The sequence below is a fragment of the Sebastes fasciatus genome, chromosome 9, assembly GCF_043250625.1.
Source record: "Sebastes fasciatus isolate fSebFas1 chromosome 9, fSebFas1.pri, whole genome shotgun sequence".
Classification (NCBI taxonomy): Eukaryota; Metazoa; Chordata; class Actinopteri; order Perciformes; family Sebastidae; genus Sebastes; species Sebastes fasciatus.
In genome coordinates, this window is record NC_133803.1 from 15540247 (window position 1) to 15564439 (window position 24193).

The 24193-nt window shown below is 40.1% G+C and overlaps 1 protein-coding gene and 1 long non-coding RNA gene across 2 annotated transcripts in view; both read left to right on the forward strand.

Annotated features, from left to right (window-relative positions):
• The window catches only part of bicc1a (BicC family RNA binding protein 1a), an 84238-nt gene extending 68009 nt beyond the window's left edge, over positions 1 to 16229 (forward strand). Inside the window, exons 11-21 of the mRNA XM_074646236.1 lie at positions 294 to 455; positions 2143 to 2330; positions 2457 to 2598; positions 4148 to 4301; positions 5571 to 5730; positions 5820 to 5859; positions 7662 to 7816; positions 8000 to 8156; positions 8701 to 8864; positions 10639 to 10738; positions 13074 to 16229. Of these exons, the coding sequence (XP_074502337.1) occupies positions 294 to 455; positions 2143 to 2330; positions 2457 to 2598; positions 4148 to 4301; positions 5571 to 5730; positions 5820 to 5859; positions 7662 to 7816; positions 8000 to 8156; positions 8701 to 8864; positions 10639 to 10738; positions 13074 to 13201 (1550 nt within the window). The 3' untranslated portion in view covers positions 13202 to 16229. The remainder of the gene's footprint in view (positions 1 to 293; positions 456 to 2142; positions 2331 to 2456; positions 2599 to 4147; positions 4302 to 5570; positions 5731 to 5819; positions 5860 to 7661; positions 7817 to 7999; positions 8157 to 8700; positions 8865 to 10638; positions 10739 to 13073) is intronic.
• Positions 16230 to 21961: 5732 nt separating this feature from the next.
• LOC141773500 (uncharacterized) lies at positions 21962 to 23956 on the forward strand. Its single transcript, XR_012595136.1, has 3 exons — positions 21962 to 22398; positions 22607 to 22683; positions 23400 to 23956. It is a non-coding gene; the product is annotated as an uncharacterized LOC141773500 (long non-coding RNA).
• Positions 23957 to 24193: the final 237 nt, after the last annotated feature.

Consider the following 24193-nt stretch of genomic DNA (forward strand, 5'->3'; position numbering starts at 1 on the left):
AGACACCAAGCACCACATTGTTGGTGCTCTCAATAACATGGTTTTATTGGGTATGAGGACACACGAGATATGTACTTCTGCACCCATGACCTTGTAGAAATGTAAGAAATTCTTCCTCTTGTTTGCCGTCTGGTTGATGACAGCTGTGATGGAATGCCAGTTAAATAGCTGCGAGACCAAGATTATTTTCTGAAGGCCGGAGTGCAACATGTGATTTGGTTGAAAAATGCCTCTGTGCTTTGACAGGACCACCGCTGATCTGTTCATCTCTCCTTCCCCTCTGTTCTCCTCAGGTTTCCTGGGTGCGGCGGCAGCTCACTCCCTCGCCAACTCTGCCGCACCAAATGCCATCCTTAATAGCTTAAACTCCTCCATGAGCCCTCTGCAGACCCCGAGCCCCAGCACCCCCTCACCCTCCTCGTCCCTCTGGTCCAGCGCACTCACTAGCACCCAAGGTTTGTATATTGGACAGTGTCTTTTTTGTACTGGCGTGGGTTCTCTAAGATCTATTTCAATATATGCATGGTTCAAGAAAAAATCATTATAATAATAAAAAATAATAATAAAACAATATTTCTAGTTCTGCTATCGACTTTGATCCTTTTTTTTAAACTGTCCACTGCGAGTCCATGATTTTTGTCCAAGTGTCTGAATACATCTTTCTCTAAGTTGGAAATACTGGACTCGTAAATATCATTTCAGTTGTTTGAAGTGTTTCATTTTACGGAGGTCGATGGATAGACAAATAAACCTACATGCAGGGTGCGATTTGTGATGGGAGGATGTTTTTATTAATGAAAAAGAATAACGAACCACAGTAGGTCTATATAGACAATGAAGCTTGTTAGGTTATTTTTCTTGCAGTAACATTTATAGAACAATTATGGACTTCAATAAAACAATTTTGGAACTTAAACTTAACCACTGCATTTAATCAATTTTTTCAAATTTAATTTATTGAGTAGCGCAATATTTTAACTCTCTTGCCTCAATTGTCCTTTCCTTATATGGACACGTTGGGGATGCTGTGACGACAGTCATGTTTTTTGCTTTAATTTGAATGGCCAGGACCATTTATATTTCAGCCCCCAGGATTTTTTAGAGGGCTTAGGTGCTTTGGGGGTCCTCATCCCAAAAAAATTTAAGGTTTTTGACTTAAAACTATGCAATTTGACATCATTTTGGACCGTTAGCATTACTATATATATTGCCTGAACATTTAATTATTCTGGCACTGTTGTAAAATCATATTCTGTAAATCAAAAGAGCAGATTCAGAAAACTGAACATGGTTTTATCAGTGCTTATCATTACAGTTCAGCCCGGCATTCTAACAGAATGACTGGTGGATGGTTTGCTCTCATCTGTGATATTTTGTAACCTTACTGCTTTTGCAGGACGTGAACATCGTATCGAAAAATTACAGAACCCTCGTTCTCGCCCCCGTGCCGTGCCTTCCCGTGCGTTGGCTCGTCCAAGATGCTCTCGACGATGTTTTTACACAGCGCAAAAACCCTGATTTTAGAAAAGCAAACTTGAACATGAACATAGACCGACTGTATGTCGAAGCAGCCACAGCAACAAGTCAACAACACGGGGTTAATGCATGAGAACTGAGAAGAGGGAGTGGGAGTGGGGCAGCGTATAAATGACCCAGGACAGTGAGGGAACAGCCATTTCATACAGGAGACGAGCGAGGATCTACCGATCCGCATTCACCCCGTGGATTTACATATGAGAAAGTATAAAAAATATTTTAATAATAGCCTATATTTTTACTCTCTATTGCAGTTAAACAATAGGCAGCACCCTCACCCCAGCTCCCGCACAGATGCTATAGACTGTTTTCACGTTGCAGCACTTTACTTAGATATATTTTTTTTATATTTTCATTTTATATTGTCTTTTGGTAAAGTAGCAATAATCACTATGACGGGGGGGATGAATTTCGTCCCCACCGGAGATAAAAATGATTCAGCAGAGGTAGGGATATAAAGACCAGAGGGGGGGAAATCTCCCCCATCCCCCTCCGGCAATGCGCACCCTACCTACACGTCTCCAAGATAACTGTACACATATCCCTTATGAACTACTAGAAGTTCAAAATTGTTAATGCTACATTCTTCACTGCTTATGTTGTCAGCCTTCTCATCTCAGCTGATGCTGCACCCCGCCGCCCAGGCCACATTGAGCAGCATCCTGCTGTCAGGTGTCCAAGGTTACACACAGAATACACCGTCCCCTCCGCCTGGTCTCGCCCCGATAGACAAGCAGCCCAACGGGGTCCCTGACTGCACTAAGGGCTCCTGCACTCTTAATGGACATGTCAAGGTTGGCCCATTTATATACTTTATGCTGCATTATTTTGAGTTCACTTAGACATTTTTTGTTTTGTAAATTTGTCTTGTATGTGTTTTTGCTCCGTATGTGTATGTCCGTGTGTGCATGCATGTGTAGCATCCTGGTTCAGTCTATGGGAGGATGGCAACTGCGTCACTTGCAGAAACCGTTTTGAGTCCAGCCCCATGTGACTCGGTCCAGGAGGCCGGCGGACACAATCCATCAGAACCGCTGTCCAGCAAGTCCAGCCCAGATGAAGGTATTCCTCTTGAAGGTCCTTTATACGATATCCAGATCATTAATATAACAGCAAACAACTATTTGCTATGTAAAGATATGGAGTAGTGTCTACCTGAGCAGAGAATGAAGTCACTCTCCCTCTGTGTGTGTTGTAATCAGAGCTTCTCTGTGTTTTATTGACATAGCCGCGCCAGCCGCGTGTGCCATGTATTTTTATACCCCTGTGACAACGTAGTCGGAGGTATATAGCACTCCACGTGTCCATCCTTCCGTCCGTCCGTTCGCACGTCACACTTTCGTTTCCGGAGTATAACTCAGGAACTATTTAACTTAGGAACTACAGATTTGGTATGATGGTTGACAGTGTGGTCTAGGTATGCCTTTTGGGGGTTAGAAGTCCAGGGTGCCCAAAATTTCTGAAATTCTTCCAAAAGGGCAAAACCTCTGGCCCTACTTTAGCAGAGGTCAGGCAGTGAGTAGAGGTACAGTATGTGAGCCATGCTCACTTTTGCCTTGTTTAAGGAAATTATAGTCAATGTTTATATAAAGTATTACTTTCAATTCACTTAAGAAGTTCATTGTAGAGGTCTACTTATAGCAGGAGTCTTGCCCTCTTGTGGGTCAGTAATGTTAAAGACACACTTAAAGTCTTGTGATTTATGTGTGATTTTAACCTTGGGCAGACAAAAATTGAGTAGTCAACATTTTCAACTCTGCTGGACCTTGCAGACTTAACATAAATGATCCAATTTAAGCTTTTTCATTTGAGATTTATGTAACCCTTAAACCCGCTTTGAGAAAACTGCCTTGAATGAACTTATTTCTATTTCTCCGTACTGTCCTCCTAACCTCATACTCCCTCTGACTCCGTTTATTGAGTTGGAACGGAGACAGATTAACTGCTGGTCTCCTAGTGGTTCAGAAAGGCCCTCATTTCCTCCGCGTCTTACACTCGCGGTTTTCCCCTCAAACTTGCACTCTCACGCGTCTCGTTTTTCCCCGCCGCTGTTTTCTGAGCCGGTCCTCCCCCCGATGCGGTGCATCCCGGTAAGGTTTCCTCTCCCTCCCTTACCTCCTCCTGTGTCCCAGAATGTGTTTGGACTGGCTCGCCCAGTCCGACTCGACTCTGCTGCTCCGTGGAATGAGGGAGTGCAGGGGGATTGTTCAAACATTAAACCCCAGAGAGCTTCATTAGATTGACTGACATCATATTATTTTACGCTATACAGTACACCATGCACATTCAGCATACACACACATCCTGTTACACAGAGCGGGTTCCTGTCGAGCTGGAAGTAGAGTAGTTGGGGGTCGGGGGAGAACCACTATAATTACAGCTGCTGTGTTTTTAATTAATCCAGGATCCAACTGAGAGTTATCACACTTAAACGCCTGCACACATACAACATACACACCAAGCTACACACACAGAAATGAGATGAAGTATTTCAGCTTTGGTTGTCATAGTATTTTCTGTGTAGACGACATAGGGCAGCTGTAAATTCTCTTTTTTAACTAGAAAGAAATGAAAAAGATAATCAAAATATGTTTGTATTTGTTTCCTTCAGGCTCTGACACATTTGTGGAAGTGGGCATGCCCAGAAGCCCCTCTCACTCAGCCAATGGGAGTGAGCTGAAACAGATGCTGGCTTCGTGTAAGACGTCATCAGGGAAGCGACAGGCCGTGGAGCTACTGCAGGGCACCAAGAACTCCCATCTACAGTATGTTTGAATCTAAAGATCATTTACAACTTGTGTTGTTACTGTTTAGCATCTCCTCTGAGATCTTTCACAGCTCATGCTGTCTTTAGGGGGAGATAGCAGGTCAGCAGTAAGTAAGTCAAGTCACTGTGTCAAGTTGTTCTAGTCATATATCAGAAGTCAAAATTAATTGATTAATTCATTAAAGTAAATTGTAAAAATGTATAAGGGTTTAGAACATTATGATAGAAGTATATGATGGCCATTCCCATGCTCTATTATGTCTCATAAGTTGTTGCAGCAATTTTGGGGTTGATACCATTTGTTGCACAGATTTGGTGCTGAATTTAACAATTTTTTACCACTCGAGAATTGATATAAATGATCAACAATCCTTCCAAAATACCACATTAAGACACCAAGACCTTGAAGAACACCATAGAAAGAAACAAAACTTTTGACGTTTGGAGATTTTTGCAAGAATTGCATTTTTCTGCGATTGGATGGAAAACACTTCTGTTCTGGAAACTGCTCAGAAACCCCCTTATTGTCAATCTACCTAGGAAAGCAATCCATCCTCTGAATGCCCTAGGTCTTTAGTTTGTGGTTGTAAAGTTTCATGAGGTTGTGATTATCCTAGAGGTCACCACAGGTCATTTTATACAGTGACGTCAAATAATAAAAAAAATGGTCTCAGTCTCACTACAATGAAATGGCTACTATGGGGACTAACATCATCACACATGAATACAATTGGGCTCATTGGATCCACAAGAGTCTCAGCTTTACAGTGATACCCAATTGATTTAATTCCATGACTGTTTAGGGACCCCAGTATGCAGAAATATTCAAATTCATCATTTTTAAAATAGGTACAAATAACACATTTATACTGCATGTTTTTGCCCCAAACTGCATGTGATTATCATAAAGTGGGCATGTCTGTAAAGGGGAGACTCGTGGGTACCCATAGAACCCATTTTCATTCACATATCTTGAGGTCAGAGGTCAAGGGACCCCTTTGAAAATGGCCATGCCAGTTTTTCCTCGCCAAAATTTAGCGCAAATTCGTAGCATCATTTAGCGTTCTTCCTGACATGCTAGCATGACATGGTTGGTACCAACTGATTCCTTAGGTTTCTTAGTTTTTATATGATACCAGTTCCTTCACTGTAGCTCTAAAACTTAGCCTGCTACAGCTTCTGAAAAAGAGGAGTGGAAGAGGTTAAGAATTGGCTGTCATGTTGACTGGGTTACACTCACAATACTATATCTGTGTAACCTCAACAGCTCTGACTGTCTTCTCTCGGACGCCGAGTCCAGCTCGTCAGACAGCCCCGTGGCCGATAAGAGGGCACCAGGCAGCGAGCGGGCGGCTGAGAGGGCGGCACAGCAGAACGAGAGGGAGAGAATCCGACTGGTACCTGGGTCCACCTTCGCAAACATCCAGGTACACACACATCCAACACACACAGAAAAACACACAGTTTCAGGTGTATTATTAAACTAAAGGAATAAAACGGTCTTCTGTCTTTTCAGGCATTTGACTATGAACAGAAAAAGCTGTTGGCAACCAAAGGTAAGTTGACATTTGTGTCTGGTCAAATCCTACAACGTCATTAGTAGTGCCTGGATGGGCCTTGCGGGAGCACAGACTGCCACGTCATCTAAAGGTCACAACTGCCATCAATAGTTATGTGTTCCCTGAAAAAGTATCTTTGAAAGAAGACTCAATTTCCCTCTTGCAAACGTTTATCCCAATGGATAGTGCTCAAACACACAAAACCTAATGTAAAAATGTTGTAGTTAAGATTCCAAGGCTTCTAAAGATACCAAGTATGTGACATACAGGCTTCGGTAGTAACAGATTTCATGGAACAGCGTTACGTAATTATGATACAAAAAACCTCGTTACAGAAAAGACAATCAGATTACAGATACATTTGGTGAAAATGGTTACTTTAATGGTTACTAACAGGATTACAATTTTAAAATAAAGAAAGATATGCTATGCAGATGCAAACACATTACTACACTTCAGGACAGGAGTCTCACACTGCAGCAGCAGCAGCAGCAGCGCTGTCTGTGTGTGAGCTGCAGCTGATCAGCGAGGAGCTGTCAGGTAGAGGTAGGTAGTGTGGCTCCCGTTAGTGAAAAACATGCTTTCACTGGGTGGAAATTTCACAATTATTTTGTATATAAAGCAGAATTGTAAATGTAAATCAGTTTTTATTGTCACACATTGTATTGTACATATACACACAAATTGTACACAGTACAGCACACAGTGAAATTTAGTCTCTACATTTAACCAATCCTAGTATTAGGAGCAGTGGGCAGCTACCATACAGTACTTGAGGAGCAGTTTGGGGGTCAGGTGCCTTGCTCAAGGGCACCTTGGCAGTGCCCAGTAGGTGAGCTGGCACCTCTCCAGCTACCAGTCCACAGTCCGTACTTGGTCCATGCAGGGACTTGAATCGGTGACCCTCCGGTTCCCAAGCCAAGTCCTTACTGACTGAGCAGTACAGTTTAAGTTATCACAAAGCAGGATAGTTTGCATACTTTCCAGTTCATCAGGATTATTGTTTTTTGCCGAGAGGCATCCAAGCATGAAAAGACGGTTCGTAGGAAATGATATTCATATTTCTGCTCCAGCAAACATAATACTGGACAAACCGGGATATTAGTAGACCTGTACTGAATAGTTCAAAGCTTCATTGATAACATTGACATTCAAATTATTATTAACAACTTACAGAAACACTGCCTGCGAAGTCCACCTTATCTTCTCCTCCTCTCTCTCTCTCTCACAGAGCGAGCGACACGGTGTCTCTGTAATTGTCTCAGTCCAAAAGTAAACATTTAGCAGCTACAGCATTAAAAATTACATTTATATAACCACAAGAACACACCGTAAAGCCCTAGAAATTTGCATGTATGTTAATTTAATTTGATTTAATTTATATGAGTACTGCTGCTGCTCTAAGTTAAAAGATTCCTCTTTTCCTCTTTTCTGCTTTATACAAAATAATGGTAAAATTTCAGCATTTTTCTTTTGTCTTGTCTTTATTGTCATATTTGATATTGAGGTAATCCAAAAGTAACAGAAAGTAATTAGATTACAATGTTTTTTTATTGGGATACTTGGATTAGGTTACTTATTACATTTTTAACAGGTAAATTAATTAGTAATAGTATCGGATTACATTTTTAAAGTAACCCTCCCAACCCTGGTGAAATGTGTGCATAAAATACTGAAAATGTAAAATATTAAATTTTTTTGCTGCTTAAACAAGTAAATACATTTTAACCAGTGTGTAAAAACTTTAAAACTATTAACGAGGAACTGTATGAGTCATCATTGTGTGTCTGTATTCACAGCTATGTTAAAGAAGCCAGTGGTGACTGAGGTGCGGACGCCTACCAACACCTGGAGTGGTCTGGGCTTCTCAAAGTCCATGCCAGCTGAGACCATCAAGGAGCTGCGGAGAGCCAATCACGTTTCATACAAGCCCAGCATGAGCACCACCTACGAGGTTAGACATACACGGCCTCAGTGTTCGCTGTTCTCCTCGTCTTTGATAAATAACTTTTTAGCTCAAGAGCAGACTGAAGATTGTATTTGTCTTACGATATACTGTATATGTACAGTATATAGTGTAGTCACTCAGAACTCCTTGTTAAATATTTGGACTGTCTTCCTTCGTATTCTCTCTCAGGATTCCCCGCTGTCTTTGTCTCGATCCGGCAGCCGGGAAGGCCTCGGGAACGGCAGCGACTCTGAGAACTGGAGAGACAGGAACGGCAACAGCCTGCCGATTCATGGCGAGTTCCCCTCCGCTGTCGGCAGCCCAAAGAGGAAGCAGAACAAATCTGGTCAGTTAAGCAAATTTTATTAGTCGTACAAGGACAAACCAAGCACTGATCAATTTCAAGCATCGCATTGGCAAACTATGCAAGCATCAAGGACGACGACAGTTTGCCAGCGAGATTTGTTAGAGAGATATTCTTCTGCAAAGTGTCCCAGAATATGTTATTAACATTTTTGGCATTGAATGGGAAATATTTTCACTGAAGGACTTAATAGATTCAGGTGAAACGGTCACATTTTCCATTTAATTTTGTGTTTAATAAGCTTGAAAAAATACCACACTGTGAATGGCAAAACACTGAAGGAGAGCAGAGGAAGTATACACTCAAAATAAAACACCATCTACACAAAAGTGAATCTAAATTTGTAGCACATTAAATATTGTTTTCTCACTTTATTTAAAGTCTACATTTGTTGACTAAAACTGTGATCACTTTATGCTAAATATTCTGTGACAGCTGAGATGTGAATGAATTATTGCTGCTTTTTTTTGCTTGCTTCAGAATTCTCATAATTATTTCATTTTTGTCTCAATCCCTCGATGGACAGCTGCAGAGCATTACCTCAGCAGCAGCAACTACATGGACTGCATCTCCTCGGTGACCGGCAGCAACGGCTGCAGTCTGAACTCGTCTGTGAAAGGCTCAGACCTGCCAGAGCTGTTCAGCAAGCTGGGTTTGGGGAAGTACACAGACGTCTTCCAGCAACAAGAGGTAGTGTAGAACGTGAACTTGCTTCTTCCAGTGTTATAATTTTAACTATGGGACTGTGGAGCTGAAGACAGGCACTGACATTTACCAGAATAGCAAAGAAATTCAGTTTTTGATCCACACTAGCAGCCAGGCTCTCGGACCACCACTTTGGTCCAGACTGAAATTCAACAACTACTGGATGAATTACCACGACATTTCATACAGAAATGTTGTGGTCCCCAGAGGATGAATCATACTGACTGTGGTAATCCCTTAACTGTTCCTTTACCACCACAATAAAGTTCACAGTTGTGGTTCAGAGTGAAATATCTTGACAACTATAGAGTGCTCCAGGGATTACGTTTTTTTTGTTGGCCAACCAGGAAGTTAGCTTCGCCTGGTTCCCTCAACAAAAAGCCAATGGGATTTTTCCATTGGATTTTGGTTCGTTGCAGAAAACAAACTCTGTGGCAAACAAACGTTTATGATATTTGCACGTTTTGTTCAGCAAGATAATCTTTACAAATGAAACACCACTTTTATGATTTTTGAAGTGTGAATGCAATCGGCAGAAGTATAAAGCTAACGTAGGCTATAAATGAACTACACCACGGTCGCATGAGCGCGAGTATACACAACGAGGCTGTAAAGGAGGACGAGTCGGCGTGATGACATCTCATTTAGCCACTTTTAAGACACTAAAGGCTTCAAAATTCACGAGTGGGATGTATTTACTGACTGTCGTAGACCAAAACGTTAAAATCTCCTCAGCTTGTGTTAACCACAGACCTTATTTCAGGAATCTAACTAAAAGCCCATTCAAACAACCCATTGACTTCCAGACGAGGGAACTGGAAGTGCTAGAATGCGAACTCATTTCTGGGTTTTAGGACTCATTTCCTGTAGCGCTCTATTGGATGGATTGCTACAGACATTCAAGGACTCTAGAGGACAAATGCTAATGACTTTGGTGATCCCTTAACTTTTCATACAGCACAATCATAAGGTGAAAATACTTAGGTTGTCCAACACTTAAGTTTATGACCAAATACCTGCAAAACTAGCACAGGTTTGCATGCAATCCTTACTTTTGTCCTTCCGTACATTCTTCTGTCCGTTCGCGTGTCACACTTTCGTTTCCGGAGAAGAACTCGAAAACTATTTAACTTAGGAACTTCAAATTTGGTATGATGGTTGACAATGTTGTCTAGTTGTGCCTTTTGGGGGTTAGAAGTCCAAGGTGCCCAAAATTTCATTACATTTTTCCAAAAGGGCAAAACCTTTGGCCCTATTTTAATAAGGGTCAAGCAGTGAGCGGGGGAATGTAAGCCATGCTCACTTTTGCCTTGTTAGCTCAAAGCATCGCGGCTAGCATGGCCACAGCTGAAGCTATGAGCTGTAAATGCTCTTTGCCCTTTTGAACTCTTAACTTCTTCAATGCATATGTTGCATTGTAGTGTATTTTTTTTAATTGAATTCCCATATTATATATAAACAAGAGATAAAAGTAGGGAGAAACTAAAAGGACCTGTGAAGGAACTTTTTGCGGCTTCTATGCCATTCAAACATAATAGTTGGAGGATGGCATGTATAGTATGTTTGTTGGAAATGATTTGATAATGCAAAGGCTGTTATAGTAAAAAAAAAAGGGCCGGCAATTTTAATACGACACTTGTACTAGCAACGCCATTGTTTTAGTCAGTTTAGTTAGTTTATGGTTGAAGGTCTATTCTATTAGTAGAAGTTGCTGAATTGTGGGTATAGTAGTGTTAACTGGACTTGTTGCTGCTTCCAGATTGACCTCCAGACATTCCTGACTCTAACAGACCAGGACCTGAAGGAACTGGGCATCACCACCTTTGGAGCCCGCAGGAAAATGCTGCTCGCCATCTCAGGTAACAAATGAAGAAGAGCGTTTGTTTGTTACATTTTGTCTTTTATGTCGCCCTTCGTCACGGTCTTTCTCTGTTATCCACGCTATCCAAGGCTGTCAAAGTTGCAAGATGCAAATTTGTTTTAACGCCACTAATTTCTTTAACGCATTAACGCGTTTTAAAGCTAGAGTAAAGTCAGTGATATCATATGAAACTACAAAGCCTAAGGAATCCATTGGTACCAACAATGTTATACTAGCTCGTTGTGAGGAGGCTAAATAACGCTCCAAACTTACACTAAATTTTATCGTGGTAAAAACTGGCATGGCCATTTTCAAAGGGGTCCCTTGACCTCTGACCTCAAGATATGTGAATGAAAATGTGTTTTATGGGTACCCACAAGTCTCCCCTTTACAGACATGCCCACTTTATGATAATCACATGCAGTTTGGGGCAAGTTATAGTCAAGTCAGCACACTGACACACTGACAGCTGTTGTTGCCTGTTGGGCTGCAGTTTGCCATGTTATGATTTGAGCGTATTTTTTTATGCTAAATGCAGTACCTGTGAGGGTTTCTGGACAATATTTGCCATTGATTTGTGTTTTTAATTGATTTCCAATAATAAATATATTCATTTATTTGCATACATCAAGCATATTTGCCCACTTCCATATTGATAAGAGTATTAAATTCTTGACAAATCTCCCTTTAAATACATTTTGAACAGCATTAATCATGATTAACTGTGGACAATCATATGATTAATCATGATTAAATATTTTAATCAATTGACGGCCCTTAAAAAAAAACTATTAACATAAGGTAAGATAAAGTATAGAGATGCCTGGACACGACCACCTCTGTCTCAAGTTGGTCCTTTTCTGTGCTGATAATCAGTGATACCAGCTGGAGCCTCGTCCTGCCGGCTCCCGCTGAAGGCAGGTCACACAAATTGGCTCTTGTGTTTCATTAATGTTTCCTATTTTGTCTGTCGCCGCAACAAGCCTGAGTGGAGCTCAGCTGTGCAAAAGGCAAAGAGTGAACTCTCTAGTGACAGAGGTCACCGACACTGCCAACCACTAGATTTGAAAGCTATAGGTGGCCCCTTATTATTGGCAGAGTAGTAGAGAAGTACAGGAGAGTGATGTTGCAACTAATTTATCTTGTAAAGACCCAATAAAACATGTTGCAGTAATTTGCACCAGCAGGAATAAATGGGATTAAGGCACATTCTTGTCAGATGAGTGTGTTGGTATTTCTCCAGTTGCTCCAGCTGCCTCCCTGATGCTGATCTGTCCTGTTGTTGCTCTGGATCCAATGTGAATGCTGTGGGTGTCACACTTCATTACTGATGTCATATTTTGGACATTGTAATAGCCGGAGCTGTTGAGCTGCGTAAGGTAATCATGCTCATGAGCTCCCTGTCATGGATATTCAGTAAAAGTCCAGAAACCTCAGACCAGAGCCAGGGTTGACAGGAAGAGCAACAAGGGGAAACGGCGAGGCCTGATTATTAAGAAAGCAGAGCGATCCAAGGCCAGAATTGGGTTTTGCTGCCTGACGCCTCAGCCAAGAGCAGCTCAACTTTCATCTCCGCTGACGGATGGACTCTAGGGCTCCAGACCAGGAACACGCACGGATCTGTCTGTCTCTTTGTCTTTTCTGTATTTTTTTGCCTCTCGTTATAAAGCGATAGAATGCCAGTCGAGGCGATCCGGGTTTCAACTTCCTGCCAGTGAGGAGCGAGCTGCCTGTCTCCAGTAATCAAACGGAAGGTTTATGCTGGCAGCGACAGACCGAACGTGGTTATCATATGAATAACTCAGAGTTGCCGTGACGTGACATTTTTATGAAAGCATTTTGTCCAAACTGCTGTGTAAAACCCAGATGGGTACAAAGAGGGCTTTTGTTGATCTTGTAGTGATTCAAATCCAATTTTCTTGTCTTTCTTGATCAATGGAGGCCTTAAAAGAAATGTTAACATACTCTTTCCCTGTGTTTATTTTTTGACTTTGATTTACTACAGCTCCCAAAGCAACACTAGAGGCCTGTATTATGAAGAAGTATTTGGGGTTAGCGAGGTAACTTCAGGGTTAACCCTGGGTTTGCAGTCCTACGACGGTGGTTCTTACTAGAGTAGATCGCCATGGTAACTTATGCTGAACACCTAACCTGCTCCGGAACAGGTTATGTTTGAGATAGGACTTCATCGAGGTTGTTAGGGATAATTAAGCCACATAACGAGAAGATACTCTGGGTGTGTTGAACTTGTTTCGTAGCACAGGCCTCAGTTGTTGTTTTGTATCACCTTTGCTAATGCTGATGTTTTGTGGTGCTCTTTTTTTTCCACACAGAACTAAACAAGAACCGGAGGAAGCTATTCGAGCCGCCCATCAGGTCCTCCTTCCTGGAGGGGGGAGCGAGTGGCCGCCTCTCCCGTCAGTTTCATGCAGACATGGCCAGCGTCAGCGGGCGATGGTAGGCGCCTCCAGACCTCCCAGGCCATCCCACAACCGTCCATGATGGAGACCAGCCTCCAGTGTCACTCTGTGCCTCAGCAGCCCAGGTTTCAGAGGTTGTTTACCCTTGTTCAGCTTCAGCTGAATTAAGACTGTTCAAAATGTCGTCGTTGCCATATAGTATAAATATATATATTAAAAAAAAGCCATAGTTTTACCTGAAGTGCCAACTAGAAAAAAAAGGGATTTTCTCAGATACATGAGGTTCAAGTGTTCACTCCTTATATGGCCATTGAGCCTGTCTGGAGCATTTATATATGAAGGTTTGTTGTTCTGGTTCTGATGAAGGGTACTGTCCAGTATTTCTGTCCACTTTTCGTTCAAGGGAACAGGCAGAATGATTAGTACAATCATTTTACACATTGATACTACCTGCATTCATATAATGCCGTAGTATCAGTGACATGCACTTTAATAATACTAGACTTTTGCCTGTGAGAGCCTAATTCCTTAGATTGAAATAATAACTATGCATTTATTTTTTATTGACTAAAAGCACAGATGCATTTTGTACCAAACCAAATGGAAGCACTTACCAGTGAGTTTAGGAGGGCGCCGCCAAATGAAATGCAAAATATGTCAGCATACCAAAGTGGTGACTCCAATAATCAACTTTAACACGTGTATATATACCAAAGGAAAGTATCATTGTGGCCTTTGACCTTTGGCTGCCTTAAGTGTTTTGATTGGTGGACATTCCTCCGAGGTCAGTGTTTGTGTCCAACCGCAGTCTGTTTGTATTTTCTAGACAAAAAAAAAAAAATCTAATATTTTGTACTCATTATGCATTATGATTTTATTTTTAGTTTTTATTACCATTTTAGGGGAATGGGTGGGATGTTTAACGGTAATCAGTTTACATTTGTATTTTTTTATACATTCATGAATGAGTTTCTATGATTTTGTTATTAGTATCTTTTACCTTTTATTTCCTGCCTTTTTAATCTGTGGAGCCGTAATATGGCTGTGCCATAAGACAGCAGCAGAGACATGAGGCAGTTCGGCTCAGCTTTAAAGGCCTCTCTCTGATTGTGTCAACAGGCATCTTTCTGTGGTTCTCCTTCTCTGTTTGTTTATAGTACGTGGTCTTTTGTCTCATCTGTTATTTGTCAGTGTTGGCCTCCCCGCGGCCCCGTCTGTGTGCCGAATATCTCACAAAGCACTCCTCCATGTATCCGGACCACGAGTTGCTATGCTATGTGCCCTTCTTTGTCCTCCCATTCACTGGCTGTTCCGTTCAGAGCAAGGAAGCACCTAACAGAGCAAGGCCATGCCTTTTTTTTGTAGCGAAAAGTGCCAATGTACATAACTAGTTTTTCAGCAGGGAGATATTTCGTTAAGAACACTAATATTTTGGTCTCCAGAAAGGAGGTGCATCACACAAAGAAGCAGTATATTCACAGCCAAAATCGGTCTCGCATGAGAGTTTCTTCAAGAGACACAAATATGAACCAAAGTCATCTGGAAGGACTGTGAGATTTAAGATGAAAACAAATCCAAATCTGGAATTTTCTAGTATCAGCCGTGTAATCTAATACCCAGGAAACCTGGTTAAGCGGTGTTTAATGAAGTAACAGGATTATGCATGCAGCAGTGTTTATCACCAGAGCTCGTGTTTGTTCTGGGCTCCTGTATTATGTTCCGTCATGTGTTTCGAAAAGGAAAACATCCTTCTCAAACAGTTCATTAACTTTGGATAACTCCAGTGTTATTTTTGTGTGATGTTCTTAAGATTTAGCTGAGGATTTAGCTGACAAACCGGTCCATCGTCCAAGGTCTTGAGCACTTTGTATCAAGTGCAATTAAGTGCCTCTTTGTAAAGATTTTTTTTTCTGGGAAAATGTTTATATTTGCGGTACGAAGGGCATAAAAAACTACGACTGACAAATGTCTTATTTTGGTTTAAATGAGAGCACAGTGTATTAAAATCTATTAGGTACGTAGAGGACATTATCGCGGTCGAGTGCATGAACGTTTACCTCGCCAAGTTTAACTATGACAGAAAGTAACAGCAGTCCTCGCATAAAGAGAGAAATCGATAATTTGTCACCTCTCACTGATTCCCCTTTAAGGTGATTTGTCATTCATCATGTTCACTTCTAACCACTTTCCACCCTCGCATCTGATTTGAGCCATTCTCAATGTGGTTGTCAAGTAGATAACGCTATACTAAATAATATTCTGACACGGTTGCCGACGCCAACCAGGTATTTGTCTTTTTTTTCTCCCTTGGAAGTCTTGAGAAAAGAGATGAAGAGGGAGAAAGCTACTATAGAAAGGGATTCTTTATCCTGAGAGGAACCCCGGGGCCGGTTCGCCCCCACTCATCATGGTACTACATTGAAACTGTTGAGCACTGATTCTCCCAGTGCTGTGACTCGTGTTCCTGCCTAGCAGACATTTGTTCTCATCCTTTACCTTGTTTGCATGTGTTTGCTCGGAGGGCAGTAGAGGTTCTTGTCTTATCAAGTGAATGTTGTTTAAAGAAATATTGACGCACGTTATTGCAGATATATTACGGATCAGTGAAGGGACTCAAGTCAAAACGTTTACTGCCAGCTTGTCTAGTCTTTGCCCTCGATAGAATAGTTTCAAAATGATGTCTTCGACGTGTTTTATTAGTCCTATTGTTGTTCCCAAAGGGATTTATTTGAAGGAGTCTTTGTACTGCAATCAAATGGTACATTTATAATAAATGTAAACCACTAAGGAAATGATGTAATACGTAACTTTTGTACAACTTTTTCATCTTATGCAACCATTGTTTTTGTGTGAGAAAGGTACAATTCTGCACAAGGTTCCAGAGAACAATTTGTGTATAAACATTGCCATGTGGCCAAAGCTCTGTTCACTGTGGCATCTGTTGATGCTGTTGTTATTCTAGTACAGATATAGAAATGGGCTTTTTTTGGAGAAACTGTCAAGCAGGCAAAAAAAAAAGTTTGTTCAAACATTCAAATATTATGAAGTTAATAAATGTATGCAAACAAAGTCTCTTTTTTTGTTTTGTTTTCTGCATATGGCACAGAAATGTCAAGACTGACACATCGTTGTCCATAATAAGTGTCTTCTTCAAAGTCACAAAAAGGAAGGAAGATGATAATAGCTCTAAGCTATCAGGAAATCCAGACTTATCTGTTTGATGCTGTAACCGTGTGACTCCCAGAATGTTCACATGCAGCAAATAAACAGCACACGGAAAGTGTTAAAATGGCAAAGCACAGATACATTGAAGCCCCTGCTCCAAAGTTAGGCTAAATTTTGGCGAGGAAAAATTGGCATGGCCATTTTCAAAGGGGTCCCTTGACCTCTGACCTCAAGATATGTGATTGAAAATGGGTTCCACTTTATGATAATCACATGCAGATTGGGGCAAAAATCATGCAGTTTTTATAATGCATTATAAATGTTTTATTTTGGCCTAGTCTGAAAACGGTGTGTTTGAATATTTCTGCATACTGGGGTCCATAAACAGTCTCAGAATTGCATAAATTGGGTATGACTGGGAAGCTGAAACTCTTGTGGATCCAGTGAGCCCAATAGGATTCATGTGTGACGATGTATAAAATGACCTGTGGTGACCTCTAGGATAATCACAGCCTCATGAAACTTTACAGCCACACACTAGAGACCTAGAGCATTCAGAGGATGGGTGGCTTTCCTAGGTACATTGACAATAAGAGGGTTTCTGAGCAGTTTCCAGAACAGAAGTGCTCGCCATCCAATCGCCGTTTTTGATACCAAATCACAGCGTGGCTTTTCCTATGGTGTTCCTCAAGGTCTTGGTGTCTTAATGTGGTATTTCGGAGGGATTATTGATCATTTTTTATAAATTCTCGAGTGGTAAAAAAATTGTTAAATTTGGCACCAAATCTGTGTAACAAATGATATCAACCCAGAAATTGCACCAACAACTTATGAGACATGATGGAGCATGGGAATGGCCATCATATACATATACATCTATCATAATGTTCTAAACTCTTATACACTTTCACAATTTATTTTATTTATTAATTGATGTTTATTTCTGATTTATGACTACAACAATTTGACACATAGTGCTGAGCTGCATCTCAAATTAATCTCCAGGTTTCCAGCTTTCAGATGATGTACACCACTTCTATGTGACATCTACTGTTGACCTGCTATCTCCCCCTAAAGACTCCCTGTCCCCCCTAAAAAAGACATAAACTGATCTATTGTGGGTCTCAGAGAGTTAATGTGGTATTATGAAATCAGTACATTCTAAATATATATGCCAAAAAAATACCATTAACAAATTTTAGTACCCATAAAGAATGAGGCTTATGAATATTTAGCCACACACTTCATTCACTTTATCCTCTCTGTTTGAAAGCCTCACAGCTACACATACTCTGCAGGTTCAGAAACAACCCAGTCAAGGGCCATGTGGTTACGGTGCCATTCATGCCTACATGAGGCCTAATCCGCATAGCCAGGATCTGCTTAATCCAAGAGAATAAATCTGCTGCCACTGATGGAGACTCTGGCAGAGACAATATATATAGTGTAATGTACGAGAACAAATAAATTTTAAGTCCGGGGCTTTTAACTTACTGCCCATCTGTCCTGTCCTCCAGGCTGCTGGACTATCTAGGAAGTGGAATTTATTTTGAGATTTTTTTTTTTTTTTAAAGAGAGGAAAAGGGTTTCCTCTGTTTTTTTCATTTTTTCAAGCATTATCCAGGTCATATCATCCAGTTCTTCTGTGATGAATTGTTAGGTGAAGAGTTCAGATTTGAAAATCATCTGTTTGAGTGCTTGGTTGGTTGTGGCACATTAACATTAATCCATGATAATATCTGTTATTTAATATGAGCAGCTCAGCAAAATTAGAGAATGACTGTAAAGAATAGACAACCACTTGGTTTGTAGGTTGGTAGTACTATTGAAAACCTCAAGGGGGCAGTGTTGCCACTCAAAATGACTCACTTCTCCAGTAAACCATGGACAATGGTTACTTGGCAACAGATTATTTAATGTTTAGAACTTATTAAATTAAATAATACATAATTATATATTATACAAAATGTATTTGTGTGATTTTACACATATGCTTCAAAAAGAAAATGCCATTTACTTATGAGATTTGACTGTTTTTGTAACAAACAGTATCACCTCTAACATACCTTGTATTTTTTTAAATCAGAATTTAGCTTTTGAAACGTAGAGATTTACACGCACAAACAATTTTACCAAGCTGCATTTTGCCTGAGGTAAGGAGGGTGATTCAATTGTTCCATTTAATTTATGATTATCATAACTGCTCTAAACCTCCTCCACAGGCCTTTCTTGTTTATGGCTGCAAATTAATGTTCAAATGGTGAATAGAGCGCGAGGGAGAGCCTCTCATCCGACGCAAATGAGCCCTTAACAAAAACAGGTGGTGTCAGTGAACTATGTTCAGCTTGTGACTCACTCACTCACTCTCTCTCTCTCATCCTCTGTCATTATTGTCCACAAAGAAAACAGAACGCCTTCACTGGAGGATGTAAATACTGGTGTGTTATCCCTGAGGTGCTCGGAGTGGAAGGATGTTAAGAAAACATTCATTATAGTATCTGCTGCCAATTCCTCGTATGAGAAATAAATTAGAGCTGTAATGAAATCTCAATTTTTATACTTTACTCAGAAAATAGTTTTATCTTAAAGCTTCCATAAGAACAAATACACTTACATTTTACCCCGTCAATCAATCCCACACGCTTCAAGCATAATGGCTCTAGAGAGAAGCTATTAAATCACAAAATATCAAAGTCTCTCTTTGCCACACTTAGGGTGATTATGTGTACGGCACAGCTGGCAATCATTCTCATTGCCCAGCATGCCTAATTTGAATTTCATGTTCTATTATGAGAGGCGCGCAGAGTGAAAGACGGCTAAATTGCAGAGAAAAGAAGCCATGGGCTTTTTATGACTACCCAACCGTGCATTTATTCTGCATCCTGGCGGCCTCCCCACTTGAACACCAGCAGAGTCCACAGCGTCACATATTGTTCTCATGAGCAGCTTGCCTTTGCAGGAAAGGTGTAAATGAGAAGAGCTGTGAGTTGGTTGCTACCTCGCTGGCTCTTATCCAATAAGCAATATGCTCACAGTGTCTGATAAGTCTGGCTCGTTGTGTCCGTCTACCTGTTCTTTTTCTCCGTGTTCATGCAAAATGACACAAATCTCACAAAAACAGATTATTGTTTGCATATCTGCAGCTCTTTAGTGCATCAAGTAACATTATTTCAGTATGAGATTGTGCAGTTATAATGCAATTGGTGTAGTGTACATTTTTTTCAGGATAACCCAAACCCATTATCAGGCTATTGTTATTGGGTTTCAGCCTTGGAAGCATATTTTCTTAGGAGGGAAATGTTAATCCAGCCCCAAGTGAAGCTAAATCAGGAATCCCACTTTTCATAACCTCACTCACTCTTGATAATGATTTTTCTTTTCCCACCTCCAACTCAATCAGCTGGCTCAGGGCATTTAACCGAGATTTAACCCTATTCACCTCTACTAGAGGCAACAGGAAAAAGCCCCACCTGCTGGCAGCAGAAAAATAATTCTGCATTAACGCATGACATAAAACATCTTCGGTTGCTGATGTTATTTATCATATTTCTCAATATCTCCAGTGGGAACAGGTGTTGTGTCGATTACTGTTCCCCATCGATATGTGTTTACCCCACCTAAACCTGAACCAACTCCCTAACCCTAGTGGGTGCTGTAATGGGTGGCAAACTGTCAAGCTCCTTCTAATTCGTAAGGTTTGATATCATTAACTAACTTCAATTTTGTAATATGTGGCCCCTTTGCCTCTGTCAGCCTCTCTTTATATGGGTATTTGTCTGTCGCACGTACTTTATACATTTCTGATGATGAACAATTGACAGATGACAGATGAATAGACCAGTGACAGATAATGAGATTGACAGTCTACCATCATAGCTCCCATGGATGTTTTTTTATTTTTTTATTGAACAAATTCAGATTTACAAACAACATAGCTCATAGATTATTGCATTACAGTAAAAGGACAAGTTGCAGACAGAACAAGAACAGATAAAATATGTAAAATGATACATTCAAATAATAATAAATTAAATTAAGTGCTATGGGGCTGTACCTGTAATTCATATTCTTCTATTATGCTAGGAACTTTCAATGCATTTTTGTTTCTTCATGACTTTAAGGGCTTTTATGTAAGAAAGAAACTCAGAATGAAACACATTAATCCTAGATTTCACTTTCATAAACTTGGATTTGTGAAAAAAAAAATTTCCAAGAATGAGTCATCTTTGTTATTGTCCATGACAAGTCCATAAACAATGTCCTTTTGAGAGATGGATGTATTAAGAGAAAAAAGGATAGCTCCTTCATGCTACCCTCCAAAAAGCGCGGCTCGCCCAGAATGCACCGCGTTTCCCAATCCCTATGGCAACAGCCAAGAAGCAATCAGCACATATAGCCTTACGTTTTGTTCAATTAAGAAATAGACGACAGGCTGTAAAGCTGAAGCTCTAAAATAAGTGGTTATGATGCATAATGCTTACAGTTAGTCAAGCTAACACAACCAGATAACATTAAAGACATTGTGTTGGTTTACCTGTTGAGATGTAACGTTGTGTTACGTTACTATTGGATTGATAACAGGATGGGAAAGACAGCGTTTCATTCAGGGTGTGTAGGCATACATGTATTTTATTAGTGGTGTTTTATTTAGTGAGGGGTAATGTGCCACTAGGGGGTGTATGGTGTAGGCAGAGTAGCTAACAGGCCTCATGCCAGTGACCACAGGTGCTTCTGATTAGAAGGAGCACACAGTTTCTGACTCTGCTCTGTGACATCGTGGGCTAGTTTGTGTTTATTAAACGACATTGGGGATAGGGAATAGTGCAGAAACAAGAAGCAGCAGTAAAAAACAAAAAATAAGATAAAACACAGTGCAAAACAAAAGTAGACAGGCATATAAAATATGAACAATTTAAATAGAAGGAATATACAAATAGGAACAATATAAACAGTGTTGACAATAAACAGGCTATTAACACAATTGCCTATATTAGCCTGTATTGTTGCAGCTGGTAAAGGTGAAGCTCATTTAAATTACTTTATATTCTGCTGGGTAGCTTAATCTATAATAATCTATAATAATTTATTAGTTGATACTATTTTGTATTAATGACCTGAACCTGCAAAATAACAAAAGTGATCATATAAATCTAGTGAAGTAAAAATTACAATATATCCCTCTGAGGTGTAGTGGAGTAGAAGTATAAAGTAGCAGAAAATGGAAATATTCAAGTAAAGTAAAAGTACCTCAAAATTGTACCTCAGTACAGTACTTGAGTAAATGTGCTTTGTTACTTCCCACCACTGGTTCTGACTGGTTTTAATTAAATTAATCATTCAAGTCATTTACTAAATAAAAAAAAAGTAAAATAATAAAGTAAAAATAAATGTAAAAAAGTATGAGATGAGTATGTGAGATTTATGACTTTGAACTTCTATCTCTAAAATGTATTATTATTATTTTTAACAATATGTCTATTAGGTATTTTTTAAATACATGATGCACACATTACGTATAACAACAAACAAACAAACAAATGGGTGCCTTTTCTATAGCCAGATTCTGTATTCTTGTTGAACGAGCAATTAAGCGGATAAAAGGGTACCACATTTGGGATTCAGCAGTTCCCCTCACCTTGGCAGGCACACACACAAATCAGATATGGTCCTGCTGTTGCATGATGGCAAATTACCATGGTCCTCTGTTGCTACCCAAATAACAACAATAGCAGCTCCTCAGAAAACTCCAGTAAAGACAGCAACCGTTCAACTCCAGTAAAGAATCAAAGGCTTGATTCAAAACAAGACTAAATGTCCTCACTGCTCGTGCTTGCCTTTTTTTTCAAGACACAGAATAAAAAAAAAACACGTTGATGATGCCATTTCTTTTCTTTTACACACACAGAAAAAAACAGAAAACAAGAAGAGAAATACAGACTACAGGGGCTACAGCAATGAGGACAGCAGCAGTTCCTGTGAGGGCCAAAAGGATCATCAGTGAGAACCCAAGTAACAACAGCAGCGTTTGACAGGACTCCAATGAAGAAGCAGCATCCCAACACAAGATACGGAGGTAACATTAACCAATGTGACTAAGAACTGGAATTTCATGTTTTTATTTTAGTGTCTATTATGATGAGTGCACGGACAAAGGTATACAGTACACCGCTATGTTGTTTTCTTTGACTTCTCTACTGAATTCAAATACAGTTGTCATGATGTCTTTTGCTTTTGTGTACTTCCTCTGAAAAAGCACCTTTTTGGTCTTATTTTATTATTAGGTCTTATTCAGCGTCCTGTTGTACTTAGCTCCACCCTCGTCACGGTGACTACGTCCACTTCTTATATACAGTCTCAGGTACAGAGTCCCTTTATTTTTTTAACAACTCTTTTATTGTGAGGACCGTGTTTTGTGGAAAATGTAGGGACTTGCATTGGCTCCATAAATTAGTGGAATACCGGCTTTTAAAATACAGTATATATAAATAACATTTATAATTAATTATGTAAGGCAAACTCGATGTAGAAACTCATAGGGCTGGCCGGTGTGGACACAGCACACGTGCGAGCCGTTCAGTGAGGTAGCCGTCACACACGGGCAGAGGCTAGGCAGTGTGGCCTAGGCGTTAGGCTTTTGCACTAAAAACTCATCCACTGGAACTTTGTCAGGGCGTCAGTGACACCCTGACAAAACATGTTATACATTTTGCACTAGATTGTAAATTGTTTTGCAACTGTCATGCGCTTTTAAATGTTTTTTTTTGGTAATGGTTATGAAATTAAAACTGTATAAAGAATGAGTTGTTTTTTCTTTTTTTACCTTGGGGCGGGGCCTGTGCCAGGCTTTCTGTTTGCTTGGCAAGCAGCAGCTGGAACATTTTTGGTTCCCAGTGTACTAAAATTAGCCATCTGCAAACTTCTTCCAGAAGCAAAACAGCATGTATATGCCATACATACAAACTCGTTGCCTGTAATTTTCTTGTTTTGCATCTGTCCAGACTAGTTGCTGTCTCACTATTTTTTTGATGCTGTCAGAATGTAAAACTTAACCTCTTTGGGCTGCTGTAATTTCAGGACTGATGTGACCAACCTCCACCTCCAGGTTTCATTAGAGCCAGACCCTGAGTTCCTCTATGAGACCCCCAGATATCCCTCTCCAGGGCTCAACCATCTACATATGTCTAGACTCCATTGGGGGATATTCCCATTCTGCTCATGACAAAACATCAATTTCAAGATGAGGTATAACTGGTAAATACTTCTCATATCCATGATACCTCCGAAAGGAATAGTTGAACATGTGCTTATTCGTTTGTTGCCAAGAGATGGATGTGAAGATCGATACCACTTATGTCTGTATGCTAAATATGAAGCAAGAGCCAGAAGCCAGTTAGCTTAGAATAAACTGGAAACAGAGGACAGATCTAGCCTCTAGTAGGACTGCACGATTATGGCCAAAATTATATTTTTTTATTTTGATCAATATTGAGATCACAATTATTTATCACGATTATTATTATTCAGACTAAATATTTTTATTGCAATTTCACATTTAAACAAACAGAGCGCTGCTTCCACTTCCATGTTGCGCTGCATTCCAACTGTCAAAAATTCGTAATGCTGTCCTTTTACTTTAATACTGTCGTCTACAGTGGTTATTTGCAAATGATTAGGAAAATAAATGATATGTATTTTCATATAAATTTTTGCTTTGATTAAAAAAAAATCTTGACACAAGTAGCTCTAATTATCTGTTTAGAGCTAGTGTTAGGAAGTTAAACAGGTCATAATTCTTTCTCTAATAGCTACTCATGCTGTGAAAACATCTCCTCAAAGAACTATTTATTCAAGTTTCTCACCAAAAACTA